Source organism: Euprymna scolopes, chromosome 1 (assembly GCF_053919585.1).
Source record: "Euprymna scolopes isolate OS-2025 chromosome 1, ASM5391958v1, whole genome shotgun sequence".
NCBI lineage: Eukaryota > Metazoa > Mollusca > Cephalopoda > Sepiida > Sepiolidae > Euprymna > Euprymna scolopes.
The window spans coordinates 180,851,586-180,868,638 of record NC_136482.1 but is presented as its reverse complement, the minus strand read 5'-3'; the positions used below and the strand labels follow the sequence as shown (position 1 = coordinate 180,868,638).

At 32.3% G+C, this 17,053-nt stretch overlaps 1 protein-coding gene across 1 annotated transcript in view; it reads left to right on the top strand.

Annotated features, from left to right (window-relative positions):
• The window catches only part of LOC145277889 (N-fatty-acyl-amino acid synthase/hydrolase PM20D1.1-like), a 158,544-nt gene that overhangs the window by 121,657 nt on the left and 19,834 nt on the right, over positions 1 to 17,053 (top strand). The window contains exons 8-10 of the mRNA XM_080129885.1: positions 2,309 to 2,387; positions 5,052 to 5,123; positions 15,250 to 15,415. Of these exons, the coding sequence (XP_079986011.1) occupies positions 2,309 to 2,387; positions 5,052 to 5,123; positions 15,250 to 15,415 (317 nt within the window). The remainder of the gene's footprint in view (positions 1 to 2,308; positions 2,388 to 5,051; positions 5,124 to 15,249; positions 15,416 to 17,053) is intronic.

Here is a 17,053-nt window from a genome sequence, read left to right as displayed (position 1 = left end):
GCTTGTCTAAATCCATATTGTTTGTCAGTCAGTAGTTTAGCATCTGTAAGATGATGGACTAGAGCATGGTTAATTATGGTCTCAAATATTTTGGCAAAAAGTGGGAGGAGGCTAATGGGGCGATAATTTGATGGGTCTGTCCTTTCGCCAGAATTCTTGAATACTGGTACAACAGAAGCAGTTTTCCAACAGCCCGGAAAGCAAGCTTCATTAAGACATTTGTTGTAGAGTTTGGAGAGAACTGGAGCTACTTCGGCTGAGCACTTTTTTAATAGCACAGCTGGGATAAGATCGGGTCCACATGCTTTTGAGGTGTCAAGGTTTTTTATGATAGCATGCACCTGAGCAGGGGTGGTTTTCAGATCGTCTAGTGTGGCGTCTGTCCGCATAGGAAAGTCAGGTAGGGGGTGGTTGGAAGGGTCCAGTGTGGAGTTTGAGGCAAACCGACTGGCAAGCATGTTAGCCTTGTCGGTTGCTGAGGAGACAACCTCGTGATTGTTGGTTAGTGGGGGAATTGTTGATTGCCCATTATTTACTACACTGTTGTAGATTTTCCAGAAGTCTCGAGTTCCTAGTTTTTGTGCTTCGATGCGCTTTTTAGTGGTTTCCGTAAATTCTCTCTTAGCTGTCGCTATTTCTTTCTTAACGTTATTTCTAGCTTCTATATACTTCAGTCTGTTTGAACTGGACTTATGTCGGTTAAACCTACGGTATGCATGCTGCTTTTGTGTAATGGCAGTTGCACAAGTCGACGTAAACCATTGGGGAGAGTGGGGCTTACTATAAAATTTCCGCATGGGAACATGCGCTTCGATTGCAGTTTTGAACCAGTCAGTGGTCTCGTTTGCACATTGTTCAGCAGGGAGAGAGAAAATATTTTTCCATGGAGCATCTCTAATTAGTTCTCTGATGGCTTCCCAGTCTGTCTGATATATTCCCTTGTTCCAGCTCGTTTGACTGATTCTCTCCATCAATTCATTGTTACAATACCTCACTCTAATACAGTTTCCTATTACAACAATACCTCACTCTAATACAGTTTCCTATTACAACAATACCTCACTCTAATACAGTTTCCTATTACAACAATACCTCACTCTAATACAGTTTCCTATTACAACAATACCTCACTCTAATACAGTTTCCTATTACAATAATACCTCACTCTAATACAGTTTCCTATTACAACAATACCTCACTCTAATACAGTTTCCTATTACAACAATACCTCACTCTAATACAGTTTCCTATTACAATAATACCTCACTCTAATACAGTTTCCTATTACAACAATACCTCACTCTAATACAGTTTCCTATTACAACAATACCTCACTCTAATACAGTTTCCTATTACAACAATACCTCACTCTAATACAGTTTCCTATTACAACAATACCTCACTCTAATACAGTTTCCTATTACAACAATACCTCACTCTAATACAGTTTCCTATTACAATAATACTTCACTCTAATACAGTTTCCTATTACAACAATACCTCACTCTAATACAGTTTCCTATTACAATAATACCTCACTCTAATACAGTTTCCTATTACAACAATACCTCACTCTAATACAGTTTCCTATTACAACAATACCTCGAATGGTCTCTTGGCCTTGATAAGTAGTGACCCCTTTATAAAAAAAAAGTGCAGAAACGTATTTGTAATTTGATTGCCCCTCCCACCCTTTCTTTTTCACAGCAACCTCTCTCTCTCTCTCTCAGACGTGATGTTCCTAGTCTCAGTCTTTTTTCTAAATACTATTATGGCACGTGTTCATCAGAATTGTCTGATATATTCCCTTGTTCCAGCTCGTTTGACTGATTCTCTCCATCCATTCATTGTTACAATACCTCACTCTAATACAGTTTCCTATTACAGAAGCTTCTTTCCAAGAACTGCAAGTTTGTGGAACGCTGTTCCTATTGTCTGTTTTCCTCTCAACTATAACCTTGATCTTTTCAAGACTAAGGTGAATTGGCATTCTCTGTCTTTCGTTCTTATTAGATTATTACATTAAGTGACTTCATGGTTTGTCTTGCTTAAATATAGAATCAGCGGCAACCAGTAAATGTGTCTGGTTGTCCATCGTCTAAATCGCATGACTAGAGAATCAGCAAGTGCAGGTGTCGTACATTTGTTGTACCTTAATCTGTCGTACATTAATAGTAACGCACTCAAATAAAATATTTATATTTTAAGGCAAAGTCTTCAATCTAGTGAAGCTTTTCAAACGAAATGAATTTTGAGTAGTTTCTGATTTGTTGCTTTTTTGTTTTGTTTTTTTTGTTTTTTTTTGTAGGGTTCTTTCTCTGAAGCCGAACACAAATGCCTTAGTGAGAACAGTCGGTGCAGTGACTCGATTTGATGCTGGCATTAAGGTAAAATTTAATTAACTTTTTTTTGTTACTCGAATTTATCAAACCAAATTCACTTGTATAAGTCTATCTGAAACAAAAAAAAAAACTGTACAGAGTTATATAAAACTAGGAGGGAGACCGGACGTTGCCCAGGATTTACTGAGGATCAACAGATGTTCCACACTTTCAATACATTTATCGTCATCGCAATCGGTGAAATTGCCCATTTGACGATCATCGATTGAGTTGGGAACCCAATATGATACACCAATGTGATACACCAATGTGATACACCAATGTGATACACTTCATAATACATTGTAGCATACATTGCACTGTAGAGAACTTAATGTTGATTTTATAAAATTATTTTCATATAATGACTTGAATTAAAGTCTAAAATGCAAAAGTCAAGTATCATGATTTAGTTGTGCTCTAAACAGAAACATTCATTACAAACATGCCCTTGTCTTATCAAAGAACCTACTGTTGATTTTATATGCTGAGCCCTTCTGCTTGTGTGATGATAAAACTTCTGAAATGCACTTGTGATGTTAGGCTGTTTATAACTTTGGTCAAATTCGCATTGTTCCTTCTTTAATCAGATTTCTTTTATTTCCGATACTCATGCCGATACAAACCTATCTAAGAACAGTCCCAGATATATGAAGTACATTTGCCTGAAATTTCAAAACAATCGGCCCTGCCGTTTTGGAGTTCATAAGGAACGATCTTTCACACACTCTCTCTCTCTCTCTCTCTCTCTCTCTCTCTCACACACACATACACACACACACACACAAAGTACCTTTTATATACAAGTAGAGATACTGTGGTTTGATAGGCCAATCGTGGATCATTGTATATTAATGTATGATAAAAAATGGAGATGATATTCCAACATAAGAGAAATAAAAAGGAAAACTTAAATCATTTGTAAGTTCATCAACGTTTTGTCCTCATTTAAAAGACTTCCTCAGGATGATTGATTTGGCGAAAGTAAAATAAAAACACAAGTGCATTACTTGGAAATACCTACCGAAGTATCAAGGCAACACTTATCCTAGATTGTTAAACAGGCTTCCTCCATAGGAGGAAGTTTCATGGGAATATCAAATATTACAAACGCTCCTCAATCACTAGTATATTCCCTTTCGGGGAGATGACAACATTAGGTGTTTGCAGCTCTTGCAGGGAAGTGTCTGTGTTCGTTTACAAACAGTGGCTGGTATTCCCAAATGGTAACTCATCTGGATTTGACAGGTTCAAGCTTGCTTAACTTTGGTTATCTGAGAATCGGTGTGTCAACATGATTATACCATATATTGGAGATATCTGGTGTATATGTAATCTGAAATGGTGTTTTTTGTTTCTTCAAGACATGTCCTTTAGAATTGAACTAGCTAGACGCCAGGTACTGCCGAGTCATACAGTACGCTTAAACATTCGGAAAGTACCCAGAAATATATGTGTTGTTACAAAAAAAAAGGAGTTGAGTTATTACTTGTCGCTCTCTCTCTCTCTCTCTCTTTCTCTCTCTCTCTCTCTCTCTCTCACACACACACACGCAAAGTACCTTTTATATACAAGTAGAGATACTGTGGTTTGATATTCCTTGCATTCCTTGCGACGTACTCTGCTACAACGTGTTGGGTCTATGTGTTAACGTGTGTGTAACATTACAAATAGATAGTTCAAAAATGCATCCAGAAAGAGTTTTTATTATTTATGTGTGTCTGCTCGGCATATGCTTGTTGGCCAGCCAGCTGCTGCTGATTCTTTAATGAAAAACGTGTCAGACCGTATATTTATTTTATTTTTTTTTTTTTTTTTTACATTTTAATTCTTCATTTTATTTGGAGAATTGAATTATTCGTTCTAATATTTACTTTTTATAGTCATTGTGCTAAATTTTTTTTTTTTAAATTTTATTTTCTGTATGTTTTTTTTTTCTCGCTTGTATCTCAGAAAAAAAAAGAAAATTGATAACTTTTAAGCAATTAAATTGGTATAGCGAAGCATTTGTTATTTCTTCAGACTTAAATCTTAGATCTGTAATTATTTCACCCCTGTCCGTTCATCCGTTCAACTTGAAGCATAAAAACGTTTTATCCAAAATTACTGGATACGACATTAAACAACTTGTAAAGTTGTTGATATGCTTTAAAACAAAAAACTAACCATCATTTAAACAAAAAGCAAACAAACAATGGATTGTTTTTATATCACACCTTATTTTGACTTTCAGCTGATGCTTGAAGAACCGGCACTTTGATCTGGATGATCAGTGCTAAGTAGTTGGCCTGAGAGGCAATTTTCTGTTTACCTGTTGCTGAACTTGTTTTTAACAGTGTTAACTTCATCTCAGGACAGGTCAAGTCAGAGTATTTATTAACTAAGTTAATGACGACTGTAAATAAGCGATTACATTTTTGTTTTGTTTTTTTTTCATTCTCTTGTTATTCTTTCTTTTGTTCCTTCCTTCTTTTTCTTTTCTTTCTCTTTTCTTTTTCTTCATTTTTTCTTTTTCTTCATTTTTTTCTTTTTTTCTTCTTTTCTTTTTTCTTTTTTTTTATTAATTAAAGAATATCCCTTTTGTCTTTATTTTCTTTATTCCTCTATTTTTCTTTTCTTTTCTTTTTTTGTGATCAACCATGTTTTATTCATGTTATTTTTTATTTTCAGGATAACATTGTTCCTGCTTCGGCTCGGGCTGTGGTCAATTATCGTATTCATCCTTCCGAATCTGTGGCAGAGGTAATAAATGACTGGAAAAGCTCTTAACCCTTGCTGAGCAAAGGACCGTGTTCTTTGCTGTTTTTTATTAACACGTTTTTCAATTTCACTTATTTCCCCACTAGTATAGAAATGGGCGGTATGGAATAATGTTTTCAAATGTGGGAATCTCCAGCTTCCATGAAAAAGAATGCTTATCGTTACGCCACACCTTTTTTTTAATGGAAAAAGTTCCTGACAAGACGTAAAGCCACTTGATGTACGAAACTAAAAAGTACAAAAGATGGTTACTGAAAAATAGGAGATGCCTATTCACCTTAGTCTTAAAAAGACAAAGGCTAAAACTAGAAGGAAAACAGTAAGCAGGAAGGGAGTTTCACAAGTTGCAGTTCTAGGAAATAATCTACTGAAATAGGAAGTTGTATTACAATGATGTAGTAAAACAGAAAATTGCTGGAAACCACTAGACCAACGAATCAAACAAGCTGGAACAAAAGAAGCAAGGAATAGATCAGACAATTCTGAAGAATACATGTTTAAATAGTATTTGCAGAAAAAAAATTGAGACTAGCAACATCACGTCTGTAAGAGAGAGATTGCAGAGAAGAAGTACAGTAGTACATTTCATCACCCAGGCCTTTACAGAGTGGGAAAACTGCACTTTTTGTGGTAACCAAAGACTTGCGGTTCCTTCTTTATTCAGGAGTAAGAGCAACTATACCTACTCGGTGTTGTCCAGGAATCTTTTGATTTATAAAAAGAATAGGAAACGGAGAACTAGAGGTGCCAAATCATGCAAGTCAATAAAGAGAGAGAGGGTGTGCTGATTGTGTGACCAATATAAGCAAAAAGAATCTCGCTATATAGTGTTAGCCTTGTATGTGAGTGAAAGGTAGAAAGAGTGAATATTAATGAAGCTAAAAATAAAACTTTAAAAAATTTGTTGCAGCAATTTTTTATTTCAATAAATACTCTTTTAATAGTAAATAAATATCATAAGTCGCTGTGTAATTATAAAAGTTACGTTGGTACGAGAAAAAGACTCACACACACACACTGACTAGAATTTGCCTCATCGACTGCTATTGAATTTGTAGTGGTTGCATGACAAAAAAATCTGTTTTCTTTTGTATGCTTTTTGTATGTAGACTCGACTAACTACAACCACTATTTCTTCTTCAACCATTTCTTCCACTCTCTATCTGTGCCTAAATCTAAATGCAAATTCTATCAACAAAGATTCTTTCTCAGAACTCTCCACCTGTGGAACACTGTTCCGCTGGCATGCTTCCCAATTAAATACAACATGGTAGCCTTCAAATCCAATGTAAACAAGTTCTTGTTGAGCCGTCACCATAAATAATTAAATTCTACCCAATTTACACCATTAACGATTACTACACTATCACCATAAATTCATTAATCCATATCCTCAAGTGGCATTCGGGCCTTGATAAGTAATATGTAGGTGGCGTACCTCAGTCCTCTCTAGGGCAGATTGTCAAGAACGAATTCTTGACTGGTACTTTCTGTCCAGTCTCCAAGCAACTGAAGCAACAAGAGATTCATCCGCATAATTCAAAGAATAATATTTTAAAGGAAGTATGGTGAAAAAATACATACAATAGTCTCAAATGTGTATTGAAACGTAAGATTTTAATAATCTGACCGTTTTAAAAATAAGGGCAGACAACTCTTTTTCTTCCTGTTTCATCCCTCACCATCTCTCTCATTTTCTAAGCAGTTTAAATCTAGCATGGGTCGGCCGGGGTAGAGAATAGAAGAAAAAATGCAAGACAAACATGTTTTAAGTGAAAACAATACAGAAATTACCAAATTAAACAAGGAAGTGAGAGATTCAAGCAAATAAGCTGGAAGAATAAATAAATACAATAGGCAGACTTAAATGAATCACACGTATGAATAAATATGTACATATATTTTCTGAAATTGTTTTAAAAACTTAATAATTCCAATTTGGTAAACAAGGGTTCTCTTTTAGACATTTAAAGACCTATCATTGCCAGTTCATAATTGTATGTTTTTATTATTTCGTAGATAGCACTTAAGGTCAAGTGTCATCCAACATTCTTTGACTTACATAACAGAGGGAGAACAAAAATGTTTGAAAAAAAAAACTAAAAAAAAAGAAAAGTAAAAAATGAATTTTATGGAAAAAATCTCAATATAATAAGAAGAACTATGTGGTTGTTTTAATGTCTTTCTATACAAATAGCTAATCTTTTGTAACACCAGGGGAGATAATTCAGTATATGCTCAAGCAAACCTGAGCAGCAACTAAGTGAAGTATTAGTATTGTTTATGGCAGCATTTTTCAAACGTTTATTTTTTTGCTGCGACACACAGCAGGAACTACAGTTTACATCGCGACCCACAATACTTAGGTGTATTAGTATAAACTCTGTTCACTAGGCTCATTTATTCAGCATTGACAATTTATATGAATATTTTTTATGATCTGCACGTTGTTTTATTTATTTGTATGAATAAAATATTATTACTTTAAAATAAAAACAAATCTGATGGAAATTCTGACACAAAAGTAAAGTACATAATATTGAAAAAAAATTAATGAAATGTATGTGCTTCTTTTCTTTTTCTTTTTTAGAAGGTAGTGACCACTTATCAAGGCTTGGAAGCCACTCAGGGATAAGGGTTATTGCGGGTATAGTACGTTAGTATTGGAGATTTGATAAAGTGTCTCACTTAAGGGGGCGGTTCATCAGGAATTTGTTTATGTTGGACTTGAAGACATCCAGGTTCTAGTCAGGTGGGAAACAGGCAAACGCAGCAGAGTTCCACAGGTGTGTATTTCTAAGAAAGAAGCTTTGTTCATGGAATCTACGTTTTGGTTTTGGCACAGATAAACAGTGGGGAAAAGTTTTGACAGTGGTTTCAGCTAGACGGGTGTTTATCGTGAAAGATTGGCGAGGGAGGACCAGAGATTGGAGCTCAGAAGAGCACTTGCCATGGAAGTAACGATAAAACAAAGACAGACTCGCAACGTCTCTCCTGTGGGAGAGAGGTTGCAGGGAAGAGAGAAGGGCATCCCCCACTAAGCCACGGAGCCTATTTTGTACTCTGTCAAGGCAGGATAGGCTGTTTTTAGCAGCTCCTGCCCAGATGTTTATTCATAAGCAACTTTTTCTAATTGGCAACACAAGAAGACAATGCTACACACATATCAAGTGCAGCGTTGAACCTGTTTCTATCCTGAGTCTTTGATTGATTTAATGTGGAAAATCCCAGTTCACACAAGTTGTGAAAGATAATAGTAATAGAATAGCCTTTTTACTTGATATTGGAAATACCTCTTCGTTCTGAAGCCAAAATTAGCACAAACTTAATTTCTAAAATCGTTTTTATGTGTAAAGGAACAACTAAGATGCAACAATTTAGCTCCCTCTTCAGGTAACAAGTTTAACTTAATTGTTGATTCCGGACTTTGGAAATTAAATGGATTTTGTTATCCAAAAACTTTTTTTAAATCGTTCAAATTTCACTTCAGGAAAATAATTATTAAAGCTTTGAGATGTGACAAAATTTTGAGTTTTAATTCTGCTAATATGCTGTTGTCAAAAACATTCCCAGCAATGGGTTTAAGAATGTAGGAAGCATATAATAGGAAACATATAATAGATAGAATGATCATCTTTAATTCTTCCTTGTCATATCCTAAACATTTTCTGGAAACATTCAATATATTGAAATATGCTGCCGTTTTTTTCCTTGAAGTTTCGTGTTTAAATCATTAATAAGGCTGAAAACATCAGCTAAATAAGCTAGTTTGGTAATCCATATATCATCTTCAAAAAGTAGAGACAACGGATTATTTCTTTCTACCAAAAACATATGAAACCCAGTTCTAAGTTCATAGACTCTGGTAAGTACTTTGCTTCGTGACAATCAACAAACTTCTGTATGATACAACAGATGAGTGTATTTGGCTCAAATCTTTGAACAGAAAATTTGAAATATTCTACTGTCAAGTGAGCTTCCTTTTATAAAATGTACAATTTAACTGCACTTTTTAACACTTTCTTAACATTTTTGGAAAATTCCTTTGAGCTTGTCGGTGGATAAAGCAATGATTCCAAACTGCATTGTTATCGGCTGCATCCAAAATTCTCTTTAATAACACCGCTATTCTTTCCCGGTCATATTCACTGCTCCATCACTTGTAATCCCTCTGCAGTTTTTCATATTTTAATTTATATTTCCCAACAAGACACTTTTCTAATGCAGCCGATACATCTGTACCAATTGTGCACGATGTCAAATTTAGACAGCCTTATAAGTCTTCCAAAATGTCATTTTGCCAGACATATTTGACATAAATTAAAAATGTAGCAGAATTTTCAATATCAGTGTTTTCGGCTTGTCGTATTGTGAAATCTATACCAGATTTCAGTCTTGCAATAAGCATTTCTTCTAAATACCGTGAAATTGAAAAAAAAAAGTATCCGTGATATTGTATTGTCACTGACATGTACCACTGTTAATTTTTCAGCAAATGTTTCATCAAACATAGTACGTATACTATCCAAACATGAACGAAGAATAAACTTTTCAGTGGGGCAGTTCCTCTTTTCCTACACGATATGCAATTAGATATGATGATAATAAGGCTTTCTCATTAACAGTTGTAAACTGACAAATAAATGTTACTAATGACTGTAAATCATTTTTCATTATTTAAAAATATTCCAGCGGCTTATTTGGAAATTCGTTATGTTGTTTTTCCAAGTGTCTTTTTAGTTTTGAAGATTTCAAAGTTTCATAAGAAAGAATGTCATCACAGATTAAACACCAAGGCCTGTCGTTTCTATTAAAATTCCGCTCATTTCGGAAAACCATATTGTCAATATTCCTCATTGCATTGTCTTGTTAGTTTCATCCTATTAGATGTCTCGAAAGAAGTCAACGTTCGCTTGTTAAGGTTATTATACTTAACAACGTTCGTGGAAGATGTTTTTTTTTCACATGTATTTGTTTCAGTTGATTGTTCACCTGCTCCTTCATATTCTTTTTCCGAATGATATAACAATCCATCATTAAGTTTCTTCCTGAATCAATAAATATATATATATATATTTATATATATATATATATATAAAGAAAATTGTATATATATATATATATATATATATATATATATATATATATGAGAAATGATTAATAAAACATGTTAAAAAACACCTTGAAAAAGAGTTAAAAACATATTTGATTTTAAAAAGGAAGTACAAGATAAGTGGATAGTCCTTAATCCGCGGAGTTTCGAAGAAATACTCTCCTTCTCATCAGAGGGCAGGAATTAGCAAAATGCGGGATCGGATTTTGCATGTAAAAGTATTTAATGAAACCACAAGTAAGTCACAAATCTTACTTGGTTAAAAAAGGGTGAGGTAAGGGGAATAGGAGGTAAAAGAAAAATGATAAAAAGATTTCACATGAATGGATAGTCCGGTGAAGGGTAAAAAATCCAAGAATGGTAAAATCCAAACAAGGTCGAATTAAAAACTTCCAATCCAACAGGTAAGTTCCAAAGGAATCGCGTAACTGGAAGATGGACCAAAATGATCCAAAAGGCAGAAATATTAACTCTTTAATATTTATAATATATTTTAAGTTTACCATTTTGATTACCTTGGTAAACTTATTGTAATTTTTATATATATATATATATATATATATATATATATATATATATATATTAAAAAAAAAAGAAAATTAAACTGTAAGTTGAACTTTACAATCAAAATTTAGTTTTCGACTGAATACTCCAAAAATCAATTTACAAAGTCCTTATTCCGCGGAGTTTCAAAGAATACTATTCTTGTTATTCTTCTCATCAGAGGACATAAAGAAATAAGCAAATTATATTGAGATCGACTTCTCTTTGGTACTGCACTGTCTGGAAAAAAAAAACAATTGTCATTATTTCAGCTGTTTTGAAAGCTTTCCAATCGGATTATATGCATCGTCACGCTGGACTTAATTTTGGGCTCCATTCTCTCTAAAGAACTATTTTCGCATTTCGAATCAACTTGGGAGAATTTTCATGCAAGCTGAAATATTATGTGCGGTTTGTTTTTATATTTTTTTTACATATCCAATATTTTTTCACTTCTTTTCTTGGCAATTTATAACTACAATAAATTGCAGTTTCACTTAATGCCATAACTAGCAAACTCTACATTGCTACAAATATATTTTGCTGATTTCTTTATGTCTTTTGATGAGAAGAATAACAAGAATTGCATTCTTTTAAATTCCGCAGAATAAGGACTTTGTAAATTGTTTTTTGGAGTATTCAGTCAAACAATAAATTTTGATTGCAAAGTTCAACTTACAGTTTTAATTTTCTTTCTCTTATAATAAGCTCTACTCTCGATTGTCTATTGAGCTTTCTTATTCGGTTGGGATTAAATTATCTATATATAAATACTGTTATTTATATTAGTTTGTAGTTTATGATTGCGTATATCAGGTCAACACTACATTCCTTTGATTTCATAAATATATATATATATATATATATACAATGATGTATTATAATCTATATAATTATAACACTCAAATGACCTTGTAACGGATGTTGTAACATAACATCCGGTTTACAACCGACGGTTGCGTATGCGTACATAAACAAATAACGCAACAATAAAACATATTGTTTTATTGTGTACGTTTTCAGCATCCCAATTGTTTTTTTTCGCATTTAAATTATTAAAATAAACAATTGTTAATACTTGCTGCATTTTTTTTACATCGTTCATTTCCATATTACGTTTAAGTTATTTTAACGCAATTTTCTTACGAATAAATCTACTTTAACCCATTGACAACCATAAGAGCATTTTACAACAGCGATTTACCCACCGCCTTCCTTTTTTTTCAATTTATTCTCCATTTTTTAATACACCTTTCTTAAAAACATTCATACATTTTCTTCTACACTACCAACATAAATAAATAATCCAGAAGATATGTTTTTTTTTTAATTTGCGTTACAAATCATCGTGACAATAAAATGTATTGTTTTACTGTGTACATTTTCAGCGTCCCAATTTTTTTTCATGTTTAAATTAAAAGATATACCAAATTTGAATTTAAATTCAAGTATTAGGGTATCTGTTCAGAGCACATTTACCTATAAGTATGGCAAACCACTTATAATTCAATGGATGTAAGTTTTTTTTCAAAAATAAACAATTATAAACAGAACGACTCATAAAAATCTATCTATATTTTTTTTTCATTTTAATATACTTTCATAGAAATGTTTCTGTTATGTCACAAAAAACTATTTTCTTTACATCACAAGTGTCACACTCATACATGAATTCCATAGCTAATATAACATACTGACCCAATGTGTCACGGGTAGTCTAGTCTAGTATATATATATATATATATATATATATATATATATATATATATATATATATATATATATAATAAAAAACGCTGCTTCACTTTATGTTATCAAGTCAGATCTTTGACTTACTTGCAGTTTCATCAAATACTTTTGCAAGCAAAATCCGATCCCGCATTTTGCTAATTCCTACCTTCTGATAAAAAGGAAAGTATTTCTTCGAAACTCCGCGGATTAAAGACTATCCACTTATTTAGTGTTTCCTTTTCAAATTAAATATGTTTTTAACTCTTTTTCAAAGTGTTTTTTAACATGTTTTATTAACTATTTGCTCTTACGAGAAACAATGATGTATTATGATACATATATATATATATATATATATATATATATATATATATATATATATATATATATATAGATGTGACCCAATGGGGACCGAGCGATGCCGAGTGACCTTGCTAGTCGACACGAATTCAGAGGAATTCGCACGGCTGAATTCTAATGATGATGATGATGGTGGTTTGATGTTGTTTTAAACAGAAATGTCTATGGGATTTTGTCAGAAAGGAAAAAACAAATGATAATTGTTTTATCTCATTGCTGCTATGTATCTGTTAACAACGAAATGGTTGTTTTTAAAACCTCTGTTGAGCGTTATGAAAGAAACCCAGATATCTTAAGCTGAGCTTGGGGTGGAAATCGGGGGTGAGGGGTCGCCGCCAGGCATTGTTCGACCTGGGGTTACTAATAATTCCTAATTTGATGATAAGTTAACACCTCAGTGCAATGAGGGTTAAAAATTGGGATAGATAAAGCCGAGAGGAGGAGTAGAAATTAGGGAAACAGAGAGAAGGAGGAAATTCAAAAGCAGAAAAGGGAAAGGGAGTACAAATTAATAGGATAAAAGAAGAGAGAGAGAGGAAAGGAAAAAAGAAAGAATAACTCCAAAAAGGTGGAAGGAGAATTACTGATTTGATAAAAACGAGACACTTGGCTAATCGGTTTCTTCTTTTCTCTCTGGCAGCTGATCCCTTCCCGTGGACTGAGGGTAGATGAAGAACGGAGAACGTGGTAAAGGAAAGAAAACTGCCAGTTCCCTAAGTTGCATGACTAAACCAGTGTGTAGCTATTATTTGTAAAGTCGAAGACAATAATCAATTCTATGTTAAGAAAAACCAATTAAGTTTTGACTTTCTTATCTTTAATTGGAAACGCCGTTGTGAATGCAATATATTTCTCCGATAGCCCATGTGACGTATGGAAGCTGATTTGAAAGCGGAACTGGAGAGCGACCGACGACGACGAAGACGAATTCGACCACTAAACGAAACACGGGTGACGCCACAGGTATCGGCTACATTTGCATCTCAACCACAAGGCTATACACCTGAGCTGTACCCTGGAGGGGTTACATATATATATATATATATATATATATATATATATATATATATATATATATATATATATATATATATATAAAGAGAGAGAGAAGGACAAAGAATTAATAAAACATGTTAAAAACACTTTAAGAAGAGTTAAAAACATATTTAATTTTCAAAAAGTTCGACCTGGGGTGACTAATAACTCCTAATTTGATGATAAATGGATTGTCCTTAATCTGTTAAGTTTGCTATTTTGGATTGTCTTTGTAAACTTAAGTTTGCAAAGACAATCCAAAATAGCAAACTTAGCGGATTAAGAACAATCCACTTAATTTGTGTCTCCTTTTTGAAAATCAAATATGTTTTTAACTCTTCTTAAAGTGTTTTTAACATGTTGTATTAATTGTTTGTCCTTCTCTCTCTCTCTCTCTCTCTCTCTCTCTCTCTATATATATATATATATATATATATATATATATATATATATATATATATACGCACACACACACACACATATATATATATATATATATATATATATATATATATATATATATATATATATATATATATATATATATAGATGTTTTTATTTGTTTTTGTTAGCGATACTTTCTTGAATGAAGTATTTATACGAAAGTGCATTTTTACCTTAATGCTTGTTGGGAATAATAATATATATGTCGCTCCCCATTAAAAAAGGGGGTACCAGATTGGTCAATGGGAAAATTATTCCCAACAAGCATTAAGGTAAAAATGCACTTTCCTATAAATACTTGAATTCATTCAAGGAAGTATCGCTAACAAAAACAAATAAAAACATCTACGTAAAAGTGATGCATTTAGTAGTCCGGCGAGGTTAGCACCGTGGTAGAGGTTTAGGCTTCTTATCACGAGGTGCCGCTTTCGAATCTCGCTAGAAAATAGCAAAAACTGACAGGGTTATAAAAGTTATGAAATTAGAAAAAAAGGCGGGAAAAATAATAAAACAAGTTTTTTGGTACAAAACTGTCGTCAACTAGCTACATGAGAAAGAGAGAGAGAGAAAAACGGAAAAGAAGAGGAAAATGAGAGAGAAAGAAATAGAGATATTTCAAGAAACGTTAAATTGTCTTCATCTCTTCCTCCTCTTACGACTTTCTTTCACTTGTGTATTTTATGATTTCCTTTATTTTTTTTTGTCACAATCCATTAAATTTTTTCACGCGACCCATGAAGGGTCGAGACCCACGGCTTGAAAAACGCTGGTTTATGATGCGAGCAAAATTGCAAGACCCATCATCATAGAATTTGTTTCCATGCAACTCTAGCGCTGGTAAACTACGATTTCATTGAATTTTTATTCTCTTATTTTCTTAAGGTGATCGATTTTGGAAAGAAGGTGATTCAGGACGAAAGAGTGCAAATACATGTGAAATATTCAATGGAACCATCGCACACTTCACCTTATGGAGATGACAGCTTTGGCTATCATACAATTAAAAACAGCATCCGAGAAGTGTTTGAAGATGTTATTGTTGTACCCAGTAAGTATTTCTTTTTTTTTATATTATTATTATTATTATTATTATTATTATTATTATTATTATCATTATTATTATTATTATCATTATTATTATTATTATTATTATTATCATTATTATTATTATTATTATTATCATTATTATTATTATTATCATTATTATTATTATCATTATTATTATCATTATTATTATTATTATTATTATTATTATTATTATTATCATTATTATTATTATTATTATCATTATTATTATTATTATTATCATTATTATTATCATTATTATTATTATTATTATTATTATCATTATTATTATTATCATTATTATTATCATTATTATTATTATTATTATTATCATTATTATTATCATTATTATTATCATTATTATTATCATTATTATTATCATTATTATTATCATTATTATTATTATTATTATTATTATTATTATTATCATTATTATTATTATTATTATTATTATCATTATTATTATTATTATTATTATTATTATTATCATTATTATTATTATCATTATTATTATCATTATTATTATTATTATTATTATTATTATTATCATTATTATTATTATCATTATTATTATCATTATTATTATTATTATCATTATTATTATTATTATTATTATTATTATTATTATTATTATTATTATTATCATTATTATTATTATTATTATTATCATTATTATTATTATTATCATTATTATTATCATTATTATTATTATTATTATTATTATTATCATTATTATTATTATTATCATTATTATTATTATTATCATTATTATTATTATTATTATTATTATTTGTACTCACTAGGAGTTTTCACATAGGCCACCATCAAAAATTTATCTCCATCAGCAACCCTGTGGTGCTCTCTGGAGTCTAGGTGGAAACCAGTCTCCCCAGATTTCCAGTACTCTCCGCCTCTTTCGATAGCATTTACAAATGGATTTGCGTTATCGCAACAGTCATTTACTATAGATTTCTCACTGACAACAACCATTAGCCTTCACTGGAATTTGGGTGGCAATAGGCCTTTCCAAGGTCCCAAGAATAAAAAGTAAACAAACTCAGTCTGTAAATAAGTTTCCAGGCGTTTTTCGTATGGGCACTTTTATTGATAACTAGCAAGATCTGTGTATCGGCGTTACCCGGTGGAAGTGTGCCTTCCACACCAACTGCAAAAAAAAAAAAAAATTAAAGTACAGTTGTTAGTAGGAGTCACTGTCGGCCTAGTAAAATAGCGCCCGTTGGCAAAATGAATGTACCGTGCTGTAGTAACAACGTTAGTATCTATAAACCCATTCTTAACGTGGGGATTTGATTATGTGCTGTGATTATGTTATGCTTTTACCTAACATGTCAACATTGTGTCACGAGGAAAAGAAACAAACAAAAACGCTGTCGCAGACCTGAACACTGATTCCCATAGCCTTAAAAATTTTTCCTTTTAACTTTGTCATAATTTTTTCCACCGATTATCATCGAGTACGGACTTTATTTTTGTTGTGGGGTACAAATCACTCCTATTTGAGAACTAAGTGGAATCAACCAGTTCTATGAATACCAATGGTTTCAGAGACTAAATGGAGACATTCATATCATGTTTAACCGCATGCTACGAACACGTTCCT